The 19,685-nt window shown below is 38.9% G+C and overlaps 1 protein-coding gene across 1 annotated transcript in view; it reads left to right on the top strand.

The window, feature by feature from the left end:
* The window catches only part of CNTLN (centlein), a 617,317-nt gene that overhangs the window by 570,687 nt on the left and 26,945 nt on the right, over window positions 1-19,685 (top strand). The window contains exons 21-24 of the mRNA XM_032801780.2: window positions 8,437-8,534; window positions 10,372-10,498; window positions 12,137-12,274; window positions 12,671-12,856. Of these exons, the coding sequence (XP_032657671.1) occupies window positions 8,437-8,534; window positions 10,372-10,498; window positions 12,137-12,274; window positions 12,671-12,856 (549 nt within the window). The remainder of the gene's footprint in view (window positions 1-8,436; window positions 8,535-10,371; window positions 10,499-12,136; window positions 12,275-12,670; window positions 12,857-19,685) is intronic.

Here is a 19,685-nt window from a genome sequence, read left to right as displayed (position 1 = left end):
AACGGTTGCAAGTAATTTAAAAAAAGATCCTTGCATATATGACTAGCAACTAATGAAGAAGGGGAGAGAGTTCATTTTTAAGAATTAATTTCAATTTCATAATTTGGTTGATGACCAGATATCATGGTGATGGGCATGCTAGGATTGGATGAATAGGTAAGGGACAAAAATAGGCAAGGAATAGGTAACAAGAAAAAAATATAACTAGTTAATAATCTGATTTTTGAATCTTAGGTTATCCTGTTCTATTCTATATAGACTTTTATACCATGCTCATAAACGTAGTATAGCACTTTCCCATGGAGCATGAAGTGATGTGATTAACATATGTCACATATTGTTTGTTCTCTCCGCCTCTCTCCATGGGGAGAAGTCTGAGCAGTGGAGAGTTTTGTTTAGTAAACCCACACTGATATGTTTAAGTTAGAAATGGCAAGATAAAAGAAATATAACGTTTGGTAATCTGAAAACTGTTTCTCTTAAAAGAAAGTTAGTCCTAGTTACCCAGGTGAGCACAAACTGAGATTCTGGCCTAGGTGCAACTCTCAGATTGGGAAAGGAGTTATTAAATTTAGGGGTGGATTAAAGCAGGATCTATAGATTTTGGGTGAGGACTATGGATCCATAAAATCTGGAGGCAAGGAACAGTAAGGGTAAGCCCATTGCTGGAGAGGAGCCAGAAGCAGGGGGTAGCATTGGCAAGGCATATAGCTAGGACTGCTACAAGCTTGAGAGCAAATTGGTGTGGTAGGGAACCTTGGTTTGTGGGTAGCTCTTGTGTTCCAGAGTATTGGCTCTGAGCCCAATTTAGTCTTAATCCACTACTACCTCATGATTTAGTGGTAACCTCTCCTGCTAATTTGGGAGCAGACTTGACTTGATCCTTACGTTTGATTGTCCTCTTCAACCAGAAGCCTACTGGTCATGACTTCTGTGGGTGCAGGGGCTTTAAAGAAATGAAAAACAGAGATCTTGTAATCTTCATTTGTGGGATGCTGGACATTTGTTTTTCTCCCAGCCCAACATCTCATCAAAGAAAGAAACATGCATATTGATAATCTAGTATTCCAAAATTCCATTTGCCATGTAAAAACTGTAAAATATTTGGACCAAAGTTGTTATTTCTTGGTCCTTCAGACAGAGAATATTGCACTATTGAATAAAAATATTTGACACCAGCTGTATGGAAGCCTAGTATCGAAGATATGAAATCAGTTTTCAATTTATCTTTAAAAGTGTTCTAATTTTTTTAAAGTAAAATTAAATATGTGAAAAACTCAGACCCCAAAGCATTAAGGGTCTGCATTCAGAGTGTAAGATCTTCAGTGTAGGAAACGACATACGTGTTAGGTATTATTTATTTATTTATTATATCTGTTGGCCAAAACCTTATTCAGTATTTATTGAGCATTTAGTTCAAGCAAAACTCTCACTGATTTTAGAAGTTTTCCTTGAGTAAGAACTCAGTAAAACCTGATTGAAGATTTAGTCCTGTGTGTGTAAAGTTCAATTGTATGATATAAATGTTTTATATTATACATATAAATGTACAGATTACAAATAATATGTAAATCGTGGGGGGGTGTTTGTTTGTTTGGTTGGTTGTTTGGTTTGGTTTGTTTACTATTAGATTCTGAGTTCAATTTCTCCTGTAGCATTCACCCTAAAAATAATGCTGGGATCTGCATCCCTTACAACTTTCATGGGCAGTGACATTATCGACCCTGATAGGGAAAACACAGAACTTTGGGCTTGATAAGTAAAAGAGGTACTACTTTTCTACTCCTTAGCTTTCATCTATATCAAACAATATAAAACTTTAGAGCCTACAAGTCCACTCAGTCCTACTTCTTGTTCAGCCCATCAATAAGACAAACAAGTTTGTTTACATTTGCAGGAGGTAATGCTGCCCACTTCTTGTTTACAATATCACGTAAAAGTGAGAACAGGCATTTGTATGGCACCGTTGTAGCCAGCGTCGCAAGATAGTTATGTGCCAGATGTGCTAAAGAATCAGATGTCTCTTCATCCCTCAGCCACCATTCCAGGGTACGTGTGTCCATGCTGATGATGAGTTCTGCTCGATAACGATCCAAAGCAGTGTGCCTGACCCATGTTCATTTTCATTATCTGAGTCAGATGCCACCACCAGAAGGCTGATTTTTTTTTTTTTTTTGGTGATTCAGGTTCTGTAGTTTCTGCATCGGAGTGTTGCTCTTTTAAGACTTCTGAAAGCACTTTCCATAGCTCATCCCTCTGTGATTTTGGAAGTTACTTCAGATTCTTAAACCTTGGGTCGAGTACTGTAGCTATCTTTAGAAATCTCACATGGGTATCTTCTTTGCATTTTGTCAAATCTACAGTGAAAGTGTCATTAAAATGAACAACATGTGCTGGGTCATCATCCAAGACTACTATAACATGAAATATATGGCAGAATATGTGTAAAACAGAGCCAGAGACCTACAATTCCCCCACAGAGTAATCAGTCTGAAATAATCTATAACAGCATTATGTTTTTTATGATGTGTCATCAGCATGGAATGCATGACCTCTGGAATTGGTGCAAAACCTGAAGGGGCATATGAATGTTATTAAACATATTCTGGGCATGTAAATACCTTGCAGTTTCTTAGCTACACAACGCGCACATGAATGCCTGTTCTCACTTTCCAGTGACATTGTAAGATAAGAAGCGTGCAGCTTATCTCTCTTAAATGTAAACAAATTTGTTCTCCTTAGCAATTGGCTGGAAAAAGTAGGTAGGCTGAGTGACTTGTAGGCCATAAAGTTTTACATTGTTTTGTTTTGAGTGTATGTATATAACAAAAAAAATCTACTTTTGTACGTTCACTTTCACAATAGAGATTGAACTAACATGTATTTTATGAGTGTGAATTGAAATACTATTTTCTTTGCCATTTTTATAATGCAAATTGTAATAAGAATAATAATATAAAGTGAGCTCTGTACATTTTGTATTTTTGCCGCCCAGCACGGCAGGCAGGCTGGCTCTGTCTGTAGTTTGCCTGCGGAGGTCCCCGGTCCTGCGATTCAGCGGCACGCCTGCAGGAGTCCGCCAAAGCTGCGGGACCAGCGGACTCTCTGCAGGCAAGCCACCGAAGGCAACCTGTCTGCCGCCCTCGCGGAACCAGCAGAGCGCCCCCCATGGGTTGCCACCCCAGGCACGCGCTGGTGTGCTGGTTCCTGGAGCTGCCCTGCACTTTGGATATAAGGTGAGGCAAGTACCTTAGGGTTTAGGGTGGAAGGATAGTAGTAGAGGTTAGGGGCCAGGGATTCAGCTGGGGTGGGGGTGGGGGGGCGGAATTAGGGTTCCAGAGAGTTCCTTTTGCCTGCTGCACCAAATGCGAATTCTGTGGTTCTGATTTTAGTGGGAGTCAGGCTGCTGGAAACCTCTCACCACCCCCTACTCTGTCATAAACCCCCTCTCTCCAGCTGAGCATTCCATTAGTTAGAGCTCCTTCCATCTCTTTCTGGATATGTGACCCATCTTACTTTCCAGTTGATGTGGTCCTCCAGCTTTCATACCCTGCCTCTAGACTTCTTCCTTCCTGAAATCTATACATCTCCTGTGATATCCAATGTGACACCTCTCAGTCAGGAGCCACAACCCAACTGCCAGAATTCTCTTGTGAAATCTGGCTTAGTCCCCCATTCCTCCTACTTGTCACAGTTTAATTAGGATATTTTCCCTGACCCCCATGTCTCTCAGCAGCTGCATCTCTTTCTCTCCTCCTCCTGATGCGTGTCATTCCCTCGCCCATCACCCAGGTGCTGGGGTCTCTCTTTCTCCTCGATGTGCAGCTGCCTCTTGTAATGCACTAGCAGAAAGTTGCCTCCCAAAACATGAAAGGTAAAAGATTTAATCAAAAACTTGTTAAATATATCACAACACTGTGCTGAGCACATTGAGTGCAAATAACTATTGTTGGATTTATGGAGTGGACTTATTGATCCAAATCCTGAGATTCTCAATTTCTACTCAATTTTTATTCTTCCAGTTGAAGTCCAGTGAGAGTCACAATATCTCATGGAAATCAATGGGAGTTTGCCTGAATAAGGACAATTATTTGGACATATGATGGTGTGGTGACTGTGGTCTTTTGGAACAGGCACGGTGGATGTATGTGATTAACTCCCTTTGGATAGCAAATATATATATTAATCCGAAAAACATGCTCTTACAAGCATTTCCAGGTTGATGTCCTGTTACTAATGATAAATCAAAATATAGATAGTCAGCCTTCTCTATCCCTTTGAAATGGGTTCCAGGGATAATAGCTTTTCTGGTATTTCCTTGCGGCTTGTCTGCATTGGTGCTGTGCTGCCCATGAGTCAAATGGATGGTGTGAGCGTAACAGAAAAAGTGTGAAGACGTAGGGTCTCCATACACTTAGGTTATGTCTAGACTACTGCCAGCTTGACACTTTGGGGATCGATTTAGTGGGTCTAATGAAGACCCACTAAATCGATGGTAGAGTGCTCTCCGGTCAACTCCAGTACTCCACCCGAAATGAAAAGAGTAAGGTACGTCGACGGGAGAGTCTCTCCTGTCAGCCCAGCATGGTGTAGACACCACAGTAAGTAGGCCTAAAGTACGTCAAATCCAGCTACTTCATTCACGTAGCTGGAGTTACATAACTTAGATTGATTTACCATGAAAGTGTAGATATAGCCATAGACTGAGAATGTGCAGCAGATCCCTTAGGCCAGTGGTACTTGGGAATGAAATTCCCCCCTCTTTCTTACACATACTGTCAATCCAAACCCTCTGTGAAAAAGCTTTGTTCATTCCTTCCCCTTCCACACACTCTCTCCTGGTTTCTTTCCCCAGGAAGAGGTAATCCCCCTCTGGACGGGAGTGCTCTTATAGTTGTTTTAACAAGCTCTTCTTTGTGAGTCTTTGATTCTAAGAATGTGCAGGAGGCCCACTTCTCACATAAGTGTTCATGTTCACATGTGGTATGTAAACCCATATAACTAGGTATTATGCTTCGCTCTACTCAAGGTCAAGCTCAACAAACAGGTCAGGAAACTCAGTAACATTCTGCTGCCATTCATCATTTAAAAAACTTTCTGGTGTAAACGTCACATTTTCAGGATCAGGTGACATGCCAGACCCAGAAACTTTGGAATCCTAGGCATGCCTTAACCACGTTAACATTTTTCACTTTATATAATAGATCACTGAGCTCATTTCCATTAAGATCAATCGTGCAGTCCTTACTCCGGTAAAAGACCCAATGAGCTTCACTACATCACAACATTTTTTGCTTACATTCATCTTATCTTAGAGGTTATAAAACTATACATCATCCTCTGTGTTTTACGGTATGTTTCTATTTATCACCAAGCACATCTTTCCTTCTTTCTTTCTTTCTTTCTTTCTTTTTTAATTAAAAAAAAAATCCAGTTTCAGGTTAAACTTACTGACACATTTTTCATCAGCTTTTGCTTTTAGCACCAACCTGCTTTTAATTTTTACTTTCTTTTAAAAATGTTAAACCGAAATCAATGTAACCTCCTAGGATAACATTTTTAATGGCAAAAGAAAGTTCCCAGGCAGGGAAGGATAAGCAGCATTATTGAAATGAGTGAGTAGCCAACATTTCCTATTCTAATTTAACATTTTCTGTAGCACCAGAAAAGAGCCTGTACAATGTATTAAAAGCAATACTTTACACCTAACTACACACACAAGAGCCTATCCTCCCCGTGAGGTGCACAGTGCTATGTACAATACTCCCATTAATGTTAATGGGAGTTACAAGCCTGCACTGAGCAGGGAAATTCTCCTCAAGTATCTGTTTACTGCCTGTCTGATCTATTCGCTCACAGTTTTAGACTTAATGGGTAAATTCCCAAAGCCCAGCACAATGGCTGAACCTTCAAAAATGCATTGTGCACGCATTTCCCACCCATGCAATTTTTGGATATGCCACTTGCTTGGGGCTTTGAATATATAGCCCACTGTTACATACAGTAATTATACTGCTCATTTCAGCTATGGAGCTCTAATATATACATTTATTTGAACTTACAGTTAGATGGATACTTATTTAAATTCTCTTATTTCTTTTTCTGCAGATGGTGTTTAAAGCTGTGTCTACCCTGCCCTGCAATTTGGACTAAAGTGCTCACCAAAATGCTGCACTGTAAATCCCCCATGTGGGTGCAAACTAAAATGTACCTAGTTTGCAATAAGATAGTCCTGTTTGAAGAAGACTACGTTAATGCAAAATCGGTACCTTTTAGTTCACCTCCACAGTGTCCACATGCTGTGTGGCGGGGGAGGTGCAGGATTTTGGTACGTTCCGTAATTCACACCCCCAACAGTCCAAACTACAGGGCATTGTAGACAAGCACTAAATTAACCTGGGCCAGATCATCCCCGGCGGATCTGCATGCAGAGTGGGCCTTCTGTGTGCAGATCTCCCTCTTATTGTATAGAACAGGGGGAATGCCACCTTGATGGCACTAACCCCCTTTGCTGCTATCCCAAGTCAATGCTCCTTCACTGGAATTATATATGGCTCAATGTTTGGGGCTGCTACGTTCCCCAACAGAGACTAGGGACTTGCATATGGAAATCTGACCAACTTGGAATGATTGTCTCCATGTCTTCTATTTACCAGCTGCAGTGGACAGTGGAGCAACAGCTACTCTTGTAGCACGACTGCTTGTCTCATCATGGAAGGGTTTTTTTTGTTTGTTTGTTCACCTAAATCAAAAGGATTGGGAAGAACCATAGTCTCGAAAATCTCATACTCCAATTCATCCCAGCAGAGGAGTACAGTTCAAAAAAACTCCACAAGACTAACCATGTTGAATTTTACTTCCTTCCTACTTACATCTCTTACTGACAATCCCATGCAAGGGAAAATCTGGTCCTGTTAGCAGAGCCGGCTTTAGGCCAATTCAACCAATTCCTCTGAGTTGGGCCTCGCCCCTAAGAGGGCCCCGCGCCCAAGCCCCAGTACGGTGTACCAGCAAAAGCCGGTGTGCTGTACTGGGGTGGTCCAGCTTCCCCAGGGGGCAATTTAAAAGGCCTTGGGCTCCCAGCAGGGGCTGGAGCCCCAGACCCTTTAAATTGCCACCAGAGCACCACTGCTGGAGCCCTGGGGTAGGGCTGCGGGGCTCTGGGAGCTATTTAAAAAGTTCAGGACTCCCATTGCTTCTACCGCCCTGGCCCTTTAAATAGCCGCTGAAGCCCTGCCACTTCCCCAGGGTTCCCGCGGCTATTTACAGGGCTGGGGCAGTGGAAGCAGGGGAGCCCCGGGCCCTTTAAATAGCCCCCGAGCCCCAGGCTGCTGCTGCTGCTACCCTGGTGGGGGAGGGAGGAGGAGGGGGCACTCACCATACAGGATGGGCTGTACCCCCTATACCTGCACCCCCTGCCTGCACCAGCCCCGCATCCCCTGCCCTGCCTGCAGCCAGCCAGTCTCAGCCAGCCCCGCACCCGCTACCTTGCCTCCAGCCAGCCCCTCCCGCACTACCTGCCCTGCCTGCACCAGCCAACCCCTGCCGCACCTCCCTGCCTGAAGCCAGCCAGTCCCGCACTCCTTTGTCTCCAGCCCTGCCAACCCATGCCACACACCCCCTGTGGCCCTATCTGAAGCCAGACAGCCCACCCCACACCACTTGCCCAGGCTGCAGCCAGACCGTACCTCCAGCCCCCTCCCCCCCTACCTCCAGCCAGCCCCATGTCCACTGGTGCCCTGCAGTTCCCAGGGAAGTAACCCTGCACATCTGCTTCAATGAGATGGGCAGGGAGCAGCTGGGACCCACACATGTGCACCCTAGCACACCCTCAGGGAGTGGCGGAGCTCATTTCTAGTTCATACCCATCTTTTTAAAAAAGAACTTTAGGTAGGGTTAACATACATCTGTATTTTCCCGGACACGTCAGACTTTTTGGTTCTTAAATTGCCACCCGGGAGGAAAATACGGACATATGGTAACCCTATTGGTACAAAAATTACATATTATGGCAGGACTTTTTATAGGGAACCGGTTGCTAAGAAATGAAAGGCTTTTTTTTTACACGTTTTTTTTTCAGTCATCCCTGTGGAGCCCCACCGAAAATGTTCGAATTGGGCCCTGCACTTCCTAAAGCCGGCCCTGCCTGTTAGGGACAAAGTACCTACCTGTACCCTGAAGAACATATATTAATAAAGAATAATTATTGTCATATGAAAAAATAGGAGTTTTGAATGTATTTTCAAAGGCAAAGAGTTCTGATAAATGTGAAAATAGGAGTGTTCTTTTGTACAGCATGATAGATATGAAATGTTGATTAATAATGTTAATCAAAAAAGCTTTTATACGGTAAGCCCTTTTATTTTAAACAAATTCATTATTGGTTATACCTCAGATAATATTTAATCCATACTATTTATGTTTTTTTCAATTTAGAATGCAAATAATGAAATCACTAAACACTCAACCACCATTAAGTCTCTGAAAAATGAAGCCCAGGAAAAAGAAGAGAGGATGCAGGAACTACAGGAAAAGTATGTTCTCGTCCTCTATCTATTGTGTTTGGTGCCACCCAGTGGCAGATATGTGATTATTCCAAGACTGATCATTTCAGATCCAGACTTCCTGAGAGAAACCTCCCTCCCTCTCTCTCTCTCTCTTTTTGATAAATCTTGCAAACTGTTCAGGCTTTTCAGAAAATCAGAACAGTATATGCTAAGATCACATTTTGTATAAACTGATGAGTGATTAGCTGGCTACAATTTCTGCACTATAATAAGAATATCTAAAGTCAGAATTCAGACTCCAGAGTGGACTTTAGTTATCCTTGATGTAAATCTAAATGAATGCCTCAGCACTGCTAAAAGCCGTCTTTCAAATACAGTAATTCTTTGCCTTGGGGCTAGGAGACATGTCAAGGTTTAGATGCTTAAACTGGATTAAATATCCAGTCTTTTATTTGTAAAAAGTGCAAAAGGACAGTTGTGTTTGTTTATATTTGAATTGATTAAGATTTATTTTAACTTTGGAATTCATGTATATTGATTTTGACATATACCACTGAGATTTTTCCCTCCTAGCTTCATAGTGTAAAAGCAGCTGTAGTGCTGTTCTTCAGTTATATTTAGGATATAAATATAACCTATTCGCACATCTATGAACTTCATGTCTGATCAAAAGTGTTTTTTTTAAAAAGCCAATCCAGCCATCCCCAATTTTTTATTTTAGAGAATCTGTATAATTTTCCTTATTGATACAATTTGCTCACTTCCAATAGAGAAGATTATTTAAAAACACTTTAATAATGTATATTTTCTAGTGGTTAATGCCTTAAGAAAAAAAATAAAGAAGCCTTCTACTGTTGTGTGTAGATTTAGATTAAAAATATTGGTACTGTTTATTATATTGTTTTTATATAACACATACTACATTTGCTTTGCCAAAAGTATTCCACGTAGTCACTCAAATAATACTAATGTGTCAATACAAACGTGAAAATAGATTGAAGGAATATATTGTACTATAGTTTTCTTGCTGATTTCATATGGTATTGACATGATATTAGCAATGTTTTGTATATCAACATACTGCTACCATTCATTTTGTTTTATATGGAAAAAACAGTCCAGCTGTATGAACATATTCAGAAAATACTCAACGTTTAGATTTAAAATATTAATTTGTACTCTAGATGGAAAAGCATTGCATGAGGCATACATTTGTGCATCATAAAATTTCAAAGATGTCACATGAAGTGTGAGTTTGATTTTTCAAGAGGCTTCTGTTAAAATACTGCTAAATTATGTTATAAGATTTTGCAGTTTTGTAAAAGAAATGACAGTGTGGTTTTTCAGATGCTACACACTGATACAGTTTCCCTTTATTACAGTGTATTATTCAGTTCCAGAAATGGAAATGTTTTTCCCTTTTTTAAAAGAATTCTACCAACATAATGATTGGAAAGTATCTATCACATAATAGTAACCGTTTTTTTCTTAATTCATTAAAGTTTCTGAATGTTTTTTCTGAACAGCTGCTTCTCTTTTATAAATATGCACTAAAATATTATTGTTGTGCTTTCACGTTAATACAATATAATACAGTACAAATCACTAAAACTGTAAACCACAATCAAGTGGAATCTTTGAATTAATAGGACTAGGACTGTTAGTTAAAAGATTAAATATACTATGTTGTGCTTCAGGAATAAAATAAATTGCAACTATTTACACCACCATTCTTGGAAACTCATCAAAAGCTATATGAAAAATACTTAATGTACATTAATTCATTTTAATTGTTTAAAGTATCCATTTTCTAACTATATTTCTTGATAGTGTGCATACTGTGATTTTTCCCCCTTATTTCAAGGGTTTCTCGAATGGAAAGAGACATAAATATGAAAAGACATTTGATAGAAGATTTAAGGTCTCGTCTGAAAGCAAACCAGGAAACTGAAAAAACTTTTAATGAAACATTAGAAAGTTTTGAGAAAAAGGTACCTCTTGTTTGTTGTTAATATTTATACCAAAAATAAACTGCTTGATTTGCAGAAGTTATTCCAACCAATTATACAAATAGCACCACAGTTTTAAGCATACAATACATTTCGTTAATTTATTGCAGTTCTATCTATTTTGGGTTTATATGAATTTGGTACTTGATGGTTGCGTTGATTAATTGTATAATTCACCATAATTCAGTGTATATACGTAAGAAATGTAACTAAATAATGAGAATATATAGAAAACTTAGTGTTGATATTTCCTGATGTAGCCTTGATGGAAAGTCTGACATTTTACAACGTTATAAAATGCACTGGAGATCAAACAAGGATAATTCTATACACAAAATATATTGACATATATTTTCCATCTATTTTAGTTAAATTCTTTAATATTTTAAAAAATATAAATTCCTGCTTGTAGTGCAGTATTATCAATAATTCAAAATTCAGGTTTTTTCATTTCATATGTTGTTTCTATATTAATTAAAACTTACAGGTCAGCATTCAAATGATTATTTTTTCCTAAATAGCTAAAGGCATTTCATGGAAGTTGGTAGATCTTAGATGCGATAGGACATCTTTTTATAATATCCATACAGTGCATTATCCCTGACAAAGAGACAGACTAGTGGGTCTCTGTGAGGTTATACAATGTATGACCCCAAAATAGAAACAAACAATTTGCCGAGCAAGACATACTTTTATTCTCTTAGAAAGCGAGTGCTGGCTGCAGGGCTCATACAGTAGTCTGTGCTTGCAGTCATTAAGCATTGTCAGCTCCAGAGAGAGCTGCTCTCTTACCCCCAATGCCTGAGATAAGGTGTCATTAAGGAATCGTCAACCAGAGAGAGAGGGATAAAGTGAGGAAAGAGCAAGCTAAATACCTGGTTTTGTTTTTAGAGAAAATAGTTTAGAGTTCAGTGTAACTCTTTGCTCTTATGCATTGCTCTTTGAGCATTTTCAGCATCCCATTTTTCAGCTTCAACAGGGTCAGAGCCTATATATTTCTATTGTTATTTGTAGAAGATGAAATTGAAAAATATAACATTATCTTCAATTGAAAATCAGAGAAATTCACCAATACTGTATGTTATCTGTAGGACTGTGTGATTAACACAATCTGCCATCAGAGTAAAGTGATTTTCTGGAAATATTCTTTTATTTCAAATTAGCTTAAATCACCACTCACTACATATGACAAAGTTATAATGAGTTATCCAGAAGACTATGCATGCCATCGCATTGTAGACAATTACCATTTTCTCAGCTAAGTTTTGATTTTATGCCTTTTCCCCCCTGTGATTAGAAAGATTTGAAACTATAGCTTAGCTCATTGTATTAGTGAAACATGTCTAAAAGCTACAATCCAACTAGTAAACTTAAGACCTTTTTTTATTCACATATCATACCTGTCTAGACTCTCACTCTTTATGCAACCATTTTACATAAAGTAATCTATGGGTGGGTCAGCTGCTTATTAAATGCCTAGGGTGAGTGCTCGAAATTCTACCAAGTTTTTAGCCTAAATACCAGTTATACAATAAAAACAAAAATAAGTGCGCTTGTGATTTTGTTCGTGTTTTTAGGTTTTCTGTCTAAATAATCAAATTGCCTGTGGTTTTACTTCAGGTAAAGACATTGACTGAAGACTGTTCAAACAAGAAAACATCAATTGATTCACTAAAGCAAAGGCTTAATGTAGCTACAAAAGAGAAATCACAGTATGAACAGATGTATCGCAAGGCTAAAGATGAGTTGGGGAAAAAGGTATATTATTATAGTGTTGCTGGTTAATGTAGAAAAATTTATTACCCCTTTTTCCTTGACTTTTTCATGCATAGTATTTTTAAAAAATGAAAAGTTGCAAGGTCAGCAACTTAATTTTTAAAAATACTTATAGAAGAATATAAAACAGAATAATAGTAACATCTCTCTATATACGATTGTATTTAGTTTGGCTTGAAGCTATATTACCTTATTATTACTGAAAATTCAGTCCCTATAACATATGGATATAATGTATATACAGTCTGTGAAATTGAATTTTATGTATTATAAATGGAATGTCCCATAATGTTAACTAATGATGTGTATTTTTTAGACTAAAATTACATCACAACTATCTCCCAGTACCAGTTCTTTTTTCATGTTTCTGTACTTCAGGATCTCAAGCTTACCAATCTAGAAGGTAAAATGATTGAAGCTGAATGTGCCATGACTGAACTTGAGACTACTGCATCGCAGCAACTACATGGCTTAGCAAAGCAAAGTGGGCAGGCACTGGAAGTAGTGCAGAAGAAAATGCTGCTGGCCAATGACAAAGTGGAAGAATTCATAACATTTGTGAAGGTTGGAATTTTGTTTCTCTTTTGATCATTTGACCAGACACCACCACAAGCACAAACTATGCAAGTGGTCTTTTGGGCACCATACTTTGGCATGTCAGCAGGTCCAGAGTGGGAAGAAATCAATGACAGCCAAGTCATCAGCTCTCAGTATAAGCTCCCACTAGCTGTAAGGCCAATCTTTGTCGATGACTGCCTGTGCTGTCTATCCAAGAGAAAAAATGCCGTAGTTGTTCATTTCAAATGGGTCTAGAATTGGACTGTCAATTAATCACAGTTAATGCATGCAATTAATGCAAAAAAAATTCACTATATTAAAAAAAATAGTCACAATTGATTGCAGTTTTAATTGCAAAGTTAAACAATAACAGAATACAAGATTAAATTTATTATTTTATTTTTGGGTATATTTACACATTTTCAAATATATTGATTTCAAGTACAACATAGAATACAAAGTGTACAGTGCTCACTTTATATTGTTATTTTGATTACAAATATTTGCATTGTAAAAAGATAAACAAAAGAAATAGTATTTTTCAATTCACCTTATAAAAGTCTACTTCTTGTTCAGCAAATCCCTAAAACAAAAAAGCTTGTTTACATTTGCAGGAGATAATGATGCCCGCTTCTTGTTTACAGTGTCACTTGAAAGTGAGAACTGGCGTTTGCATGGCACTGTTGTAGCCGTCATTTTGCAAGGCATGTCACTGTTGTAGTTGGCATTGCAAGTTGACGTTGCAACGTGCCAGATATGCTAAACAGTCTCATGCCCCTTCATGTGTTGACTTATAGGCTCTAAAGAGGGATAGGCAACCTATGGCATGGGTGCCGAAGTCGGCACACGAGCTGATTTTCAGTGGCACTCATACTGCCCGGGTCCTGGCTACCAGTCCAAGGGACTCTGTATTTTAATTTAATTTTAAATGAAGCTTCTTAAACATTTTAAAAACCTTATTTACTTTACATACAACAATAGTTTAGTTATATGTTATAGACCTAGAGAAAGAGACCTTCTAAAAACGTTAAAATGTATGACCGGCATGCAAAACCTTAAATTAAAGTGAATAAATGAAGACTCGGCACACCGACCCCTGCTCTAAAGTTTTACGTTGTTTTGTTTTTGAATGCAGTTATGTTAAAAAAAAAATAAATCTATATTTGTAAGTTGCACTTTCACAATAGAGATTGCACTACAGTTCTTGTATGAAGTGAATTGAAAAATACCATTTTTTTTTTTTACAGTACAAATATTTGTAATAAAAAATAATATAAAGTGAGCACTATACACTTTGTATTCTGTGTTGTAATTGAAATCAATACATTTGAAAATGTAGAAAAAGATCCAAGAATATTTATAATACATTTAAATTAATATTATATTATGGTTTAACAGTGCAATTAAAACTGACATTAATCATAACTATATTTTTAATCTCACAATTAATTATGATTAGGTCTGTCAAATGATTACAAAAATAGTCTAGAATAGTGAATTTACATCTTTCATGCATTAAAGAAAGTAGTTCACAATCTTTAGCTAGAATAAAGCACCAAGTTTGCTGCTTACGTGCACACGTTTTTATGATGATTTTTTAAAATGTGAAATGAGATATGTAGAACAAATTGATAAATTAAACAATACTAAGTCACCGGACCAAATGGTATTCACCCAGGAGTTCTGGCTAAAATAAGAAACATCTGCATTAGCTCTAACCTACCCATTTCTAGTTTCTCTCTACATGTATCCCAGGATATTGGAGTCTGTTTTCACTTATGGTGTAATTCTGGAGTAACTTCATTGAAGACAATGGGGTTTCACTGGTATAAAACTAACGGGAGAGAAGAATCAGGCTTAAGAGCTTGTTCCATGTTCCCCTTTTCTCTATAGAACAGTAGTGGGTGGCCTGACAGGGTAATCCGCTGACGGGCCGCGAGACAGTTTGTTAACATTGACTGTTTGCGGGCATGGCTGCCCGCAGTTCCCATGGCCATGGTTCACCGTTCCTGGCCAATGGGAGCTGTGGGAAGCGGCGCAGGCCTCAGGGAGATGCTGGTTGCCATTTCCTGCAGCTCCCATTGGCCAGGAACGGTGAACCATGGCCATGGGAACTGCGGGCAGCCATGCCCATGGATGGTCAATGTTAACAAACTGTCTCGCGGCCCGTCAGCGGATTACCCTGATGGGCCACATGCAGCCCACAGGTCGCAGGTTGCCCACCACTGCTATAGAATCTCTTACATGACTCCAGTTACTTTTTTTTTTGAAGTTTGCACTGTCTCTTCTATTCTCTTCAGATGACTGTCAATTTTCCATTCTCTTCATTTTTTTACTTTGGTATTTGGCCCTCCCTCTTGTCTCAATACTTAACTCTTGTCACGGGATACTTGTCTCCGTATGAATTACTCATCCAGTTGCAGTTATCTCTTGTTTCTTCAGTTTAACCTCTTTGTTTGATGTCTTACTCTGGGTCATCACTTTAGATACTAATTTGGTCACTCATTAAACCTAACTTATTTTTATTAGTGCAAACACCACACTCTGTCTCTGGCATTAATCTCTTGATGTGTTTATTCCTTTTTCTCATCACCATCTTTCTCTTTCTCTCCTTTATTACTACTTACTTTCTCTTCCTGAGCCACAACACTCCTCCCATTATATGATCCTTTCAAGACCTCCAGTCCATCCGCCTATTCCCAATCTTTACATTTCAGCCACCTTATTTTTCTCCTTCTAATTTCCCCCTTTCTTCTGTTTGCTTCTTCTCTCCACCGTCAGCTCTCCCCCCTGCTCCTCCCCACACATTTGTTTGCTTTTGCTTCTTTCTCCCTCCAACCTATGTCCTTTGTCTTCTCTTACTTGTCTTTACTCCTCCTCTTACCCTGCAAGGTGCCTCTAGTAAAAGGGACCAGACTGAATTCCTACAATATAATACAATTTCACTCTTTCCCTTCAAGTCTATTTTCAAACATTCTAAACAATCCTACTTCTCTGGCAAAATTCTGTGTGTTTACCCCTCCCTTCGTCCCCCATGTCTCTTCTATATCTTAGGCCACGTCTAGACTACCCGCCGTATCGGCGGGTTAAAATCGATTGCTCGGGGATCGATATATTGTGTCTCATCTAGACGCGATATATCGATCCCTGAGCGCGCTTATATCGATTCCGGAACTCCACCAACATGAACGGAGTTCTGGAATCGACATGGCAAGCCACGGACATCAATCCTGCGCGGTGAGGACGGGTGAGTAAATCGATTTTAGATATTCGACTTCAGCTACGTTATTCACGTAGCTGAAGTTGCGTATCTAAAATCGATTTTCCCCCGTAGTCTAGACCAGCCGTTACTTTCTCTCTATAAACTCTTATTGCAAGGGCTTTGTTTCAGGTCTCATCCTTCTCAATCTGCCACTTTAACACAGCCAATCACCCTCTTCTCTGCTTATTTCTCCTACCTTTACACCTGTTCCTTGATAAATCCCTACGTGCTCTATAATCGTGTCTCCCCGGTTTCTCTCTTCAGATCTCATTCTTTCTGTCTACTCCCTCCTTAGTTCTCTTTGTGAGCTTATCTTCTCTCTTAGTTTCATCTAAATCTTTTGTGTATTATATTAACACGTCTTTCCCTCTGCCCCAACTGTTTCACCAAGTCCCATTGCTTCTTCCTGCAACACATCTCTAAAACGCATCTGCTTCATCCCCACTGCTAAAATACTTGCCCCGAAGCAGTCTCCTACATAGCCTCCCTGCCTCTCACCTCACCTTCATTCAATATATGCAAAATATCGCCACAAAATAATACTCTTCATGCACTTTGACCTCACTGCCTTCTTTGAACTACCTACACTTGCTTCCTCTCATATTTGGCAACTTAAAGCTTCTTGTCTTTGCTTTCAATTCGCTCCACATCTCTATACCTGCCTACATCTCTTCTCTTCTTTTTCGTTTCCTCTCAAGCCCATCTCTGACAATCCCATTTGTATTCCTTTTCCACTTCCATCTTCATGTTTTTTGCCAGGCTGCACTTTACGCTCTCTCCTTGTATGCAAATCAGCCATCTTTTCTTCTTTCATCTCCACTCATGTGAGTCATTCTTATGTGAAACCTTTAATTGTGTTTTAGCCAATAGGAAAATGTTTGCATTTTTCATAATGTACCTCAGAAGCAACCTACAGCAGATTACCCAAACAGAGCACACACAGGCTTGGACCTCACTACAGTATATTCACGAAGAAAAGGTTTAACGCCCCCTAGCATTTGCTACTGAATTACCAGGCAGGAGTCTAATTAAAGGAATGCGTGGCATATTATGCACTCGTAACACCTATTACCCATTTATTTAGATGATATAAACGACACCACTTAAAGTTTGGACTTTCAATATATATATCACTTTGTAGATATTGCCTTTTCTATATTTGGTTTAGATTGTAAGCTTTTGGATCAGGGACTGTATCAAAAACTGATAACGAAGAAGTTAGGGGTGATACGTGCATAATATACCACCCGTTGCTTTAATTAGGCCCCTGCCTGGTAATTCAGTAATAAATGTTGTGGAATGTTAGAATAATTTCTTCATGAATATATTGTGGTGAGGTCCAAGTCTGTGTGTGCTGTATGTTACTCATTTGCTATAGTTTTCTTCAGAGGGACAATATGAAAAATTCAAACATTTTCCTGTTGACTAAAACAGAGTGAAAGGCCTCACATAAGAATGACTCACATGAGTGGATATGAAAATTGAGAAAAGGGTCTGAGATTGTAGGAACTGGGAATTAGTGACTAAGTGGCTGGTTGTATTGGGGAGATTCCTGATATTTGGAAAATGTTCTAGTTCTATTTGGTGATCCCTCTCCCTGGCAAAAAACCAGCACACACTCACGCTCCAGTTCATGGACCCTCCCACTCAGGGAACCAGTTTCCTGGAGAAGGAGGAAGTAAGAGAAATCCTTCTCAGCAACACTCAAAATTCTCCAGGAGCAATGGGGGAGGAGAGAAAACTCTACACATTCTCAATGGTACCTTCCTTCTGGTGATGTTTCTTTACCTCTCCATACCCAAGGCATGGGCGACCTGGACAGTGATTCTCTTTCACTTCCTTCATTGCTGGGTCTAGGATATGAAAAGAACACAGGCCAATAATGGTTGCCTAGATATGATACAGGATGGGCATGATGATATATGGCCAATATTAATCTTACTGAACAGAGCTACTCTTCATAGCATTCATCAGATTTACTGTTTGATTTCTTCATCCTTGGCAGAAGTGGACAGTTGAACTGTCCCACCAGGAAGAGGACTTGCACGTTCATCAGCCATGTCTGCATCAGAAGATACTAAATGCAGTGGGAAGTGCGTGGAATGCAGAGGCTAAAAAATGCCCAGTATTTTAAGTTAGGAATAGACTAGCCTCCATTAAATAAGAGAACTATAGATTACTGCACAGATGAAATCCATGTAATTTAAAAAAATCTGCTACTGTTAGTTTGTCCAAAGATCACTTTATTAGGTTACAGGGACAGCTTAGAAATGAGAATGGTTATTGTACCATTTATGTAAATGAACGCTATCAGTTTTGCTTTGAAAGTGAACACCTTGGACACGGCTGTAAGTTGATAGGAAATATGTTCCCAATTGGGAACATTTAAAAGCCAGAAGAAAACCATCTGGTCCATTAAGCATGCTCTTAATTGTCATCACTTTATCCAGAAAAAATATCCAGTGTGATTCTTTTGCATTGTGCTGTAGCAGGTGATGGAGTCTGACAAGCTGTGTTCTACCTGAATCAACCAAATACATGGTCAAAGGAAAGCAACTCAGTTTCATGAAAATCAGGATTTTCATTTGCAAAACACAGCCCTCATGGAGTTTTATAAATGGCAAATAATGCAGCAAATGCCCTGCAAGTGAGGATGTTCTACATGCAAAGCACAACTTGTCTCTCTTTATGAAAAAAAAAAGAGAGAGAGAGAAAAAAAACTTACCATTTTAAAAATCAAATACGGATCAGTTTTTCTGCTAGGAGTGCTGGTTTCGGGGAAAAAAGAGAACCACAGCTTTTATTAAGAAACACCAACAGTTGATGGTTCTGAGAAGAAACTGGTGATAAATTAAGTTTATCTCCATCAGGATTACTCTGCAGCTGGGATTTAGGCAAATTGAATCAGAGGCCTGAATAGTGTCAGTGAATATCTATTAGACTGCAAACAGAATAATAGGCTCTGTGGATTTTAATGAATGAAGTGAATGGTTGAACTCCTACTGTTTAGGGATGGCATATGGTTAGTGATGCATACAGTACAACAGTATAATGTAAATGTCTTAATGGATAGAATCTTGATTAATAAAATTGAAGGATAAATAGAGAGCTTTTCCTTACTCAACATTCTTTATTATTTTTAAGCTGTAGAAAAAATGATTTCACTTGGGTTTTGTCTCTATAACAGATAAAGATGATATGGATGTAGATAAAACATCTAGAATATTATTTAACATTTTTTGTCTTCAGCCGGCATCACAATTTGGAAGAATTGGATTAAATGATCGATTCTATGTACCGAAATTGCAAGGTATAACATATTTCAGCAGCTGCATGTGTAATTCTCCTGAGTAAATGTCTGTACATCTGATTCACATAACTAATGTTGAATCTTACCTCGTAGTGTTACAGAATTACAGTAATGCAACAATGTTGTCTAAGCTTATAGAGGTGCTATAGTGCATATCTAAGGCCACGTCTACACTACAGGATAATATCGAATTAGCTAAAATTGGTTTTATAAAACTGATATTATAAATTCGATTTCATGCGGCCACACTAGGCACAGTAATT

This window comes from Chelonoidis abingdonii, chromosome 6 (assembly GCF_003597395.2).
Source record: "Chelonoidis abingdonii isolate Lonesome George chromosome 6, CheloAbing_2.0, whole genome shotgun sequence".
Taxonomy (NCBI): domain Eukaryota; kingdom Metazoa; phylum Chordata; order Testudines; family Testudinidae; genus Chelonoidis; species Chelonoidis abingdonii.
The sequence above is the reverse complement of the archived record's forward strand: the minus strand, read 5'-3'. Positions and strand labels throughout refer to the sequence as shown.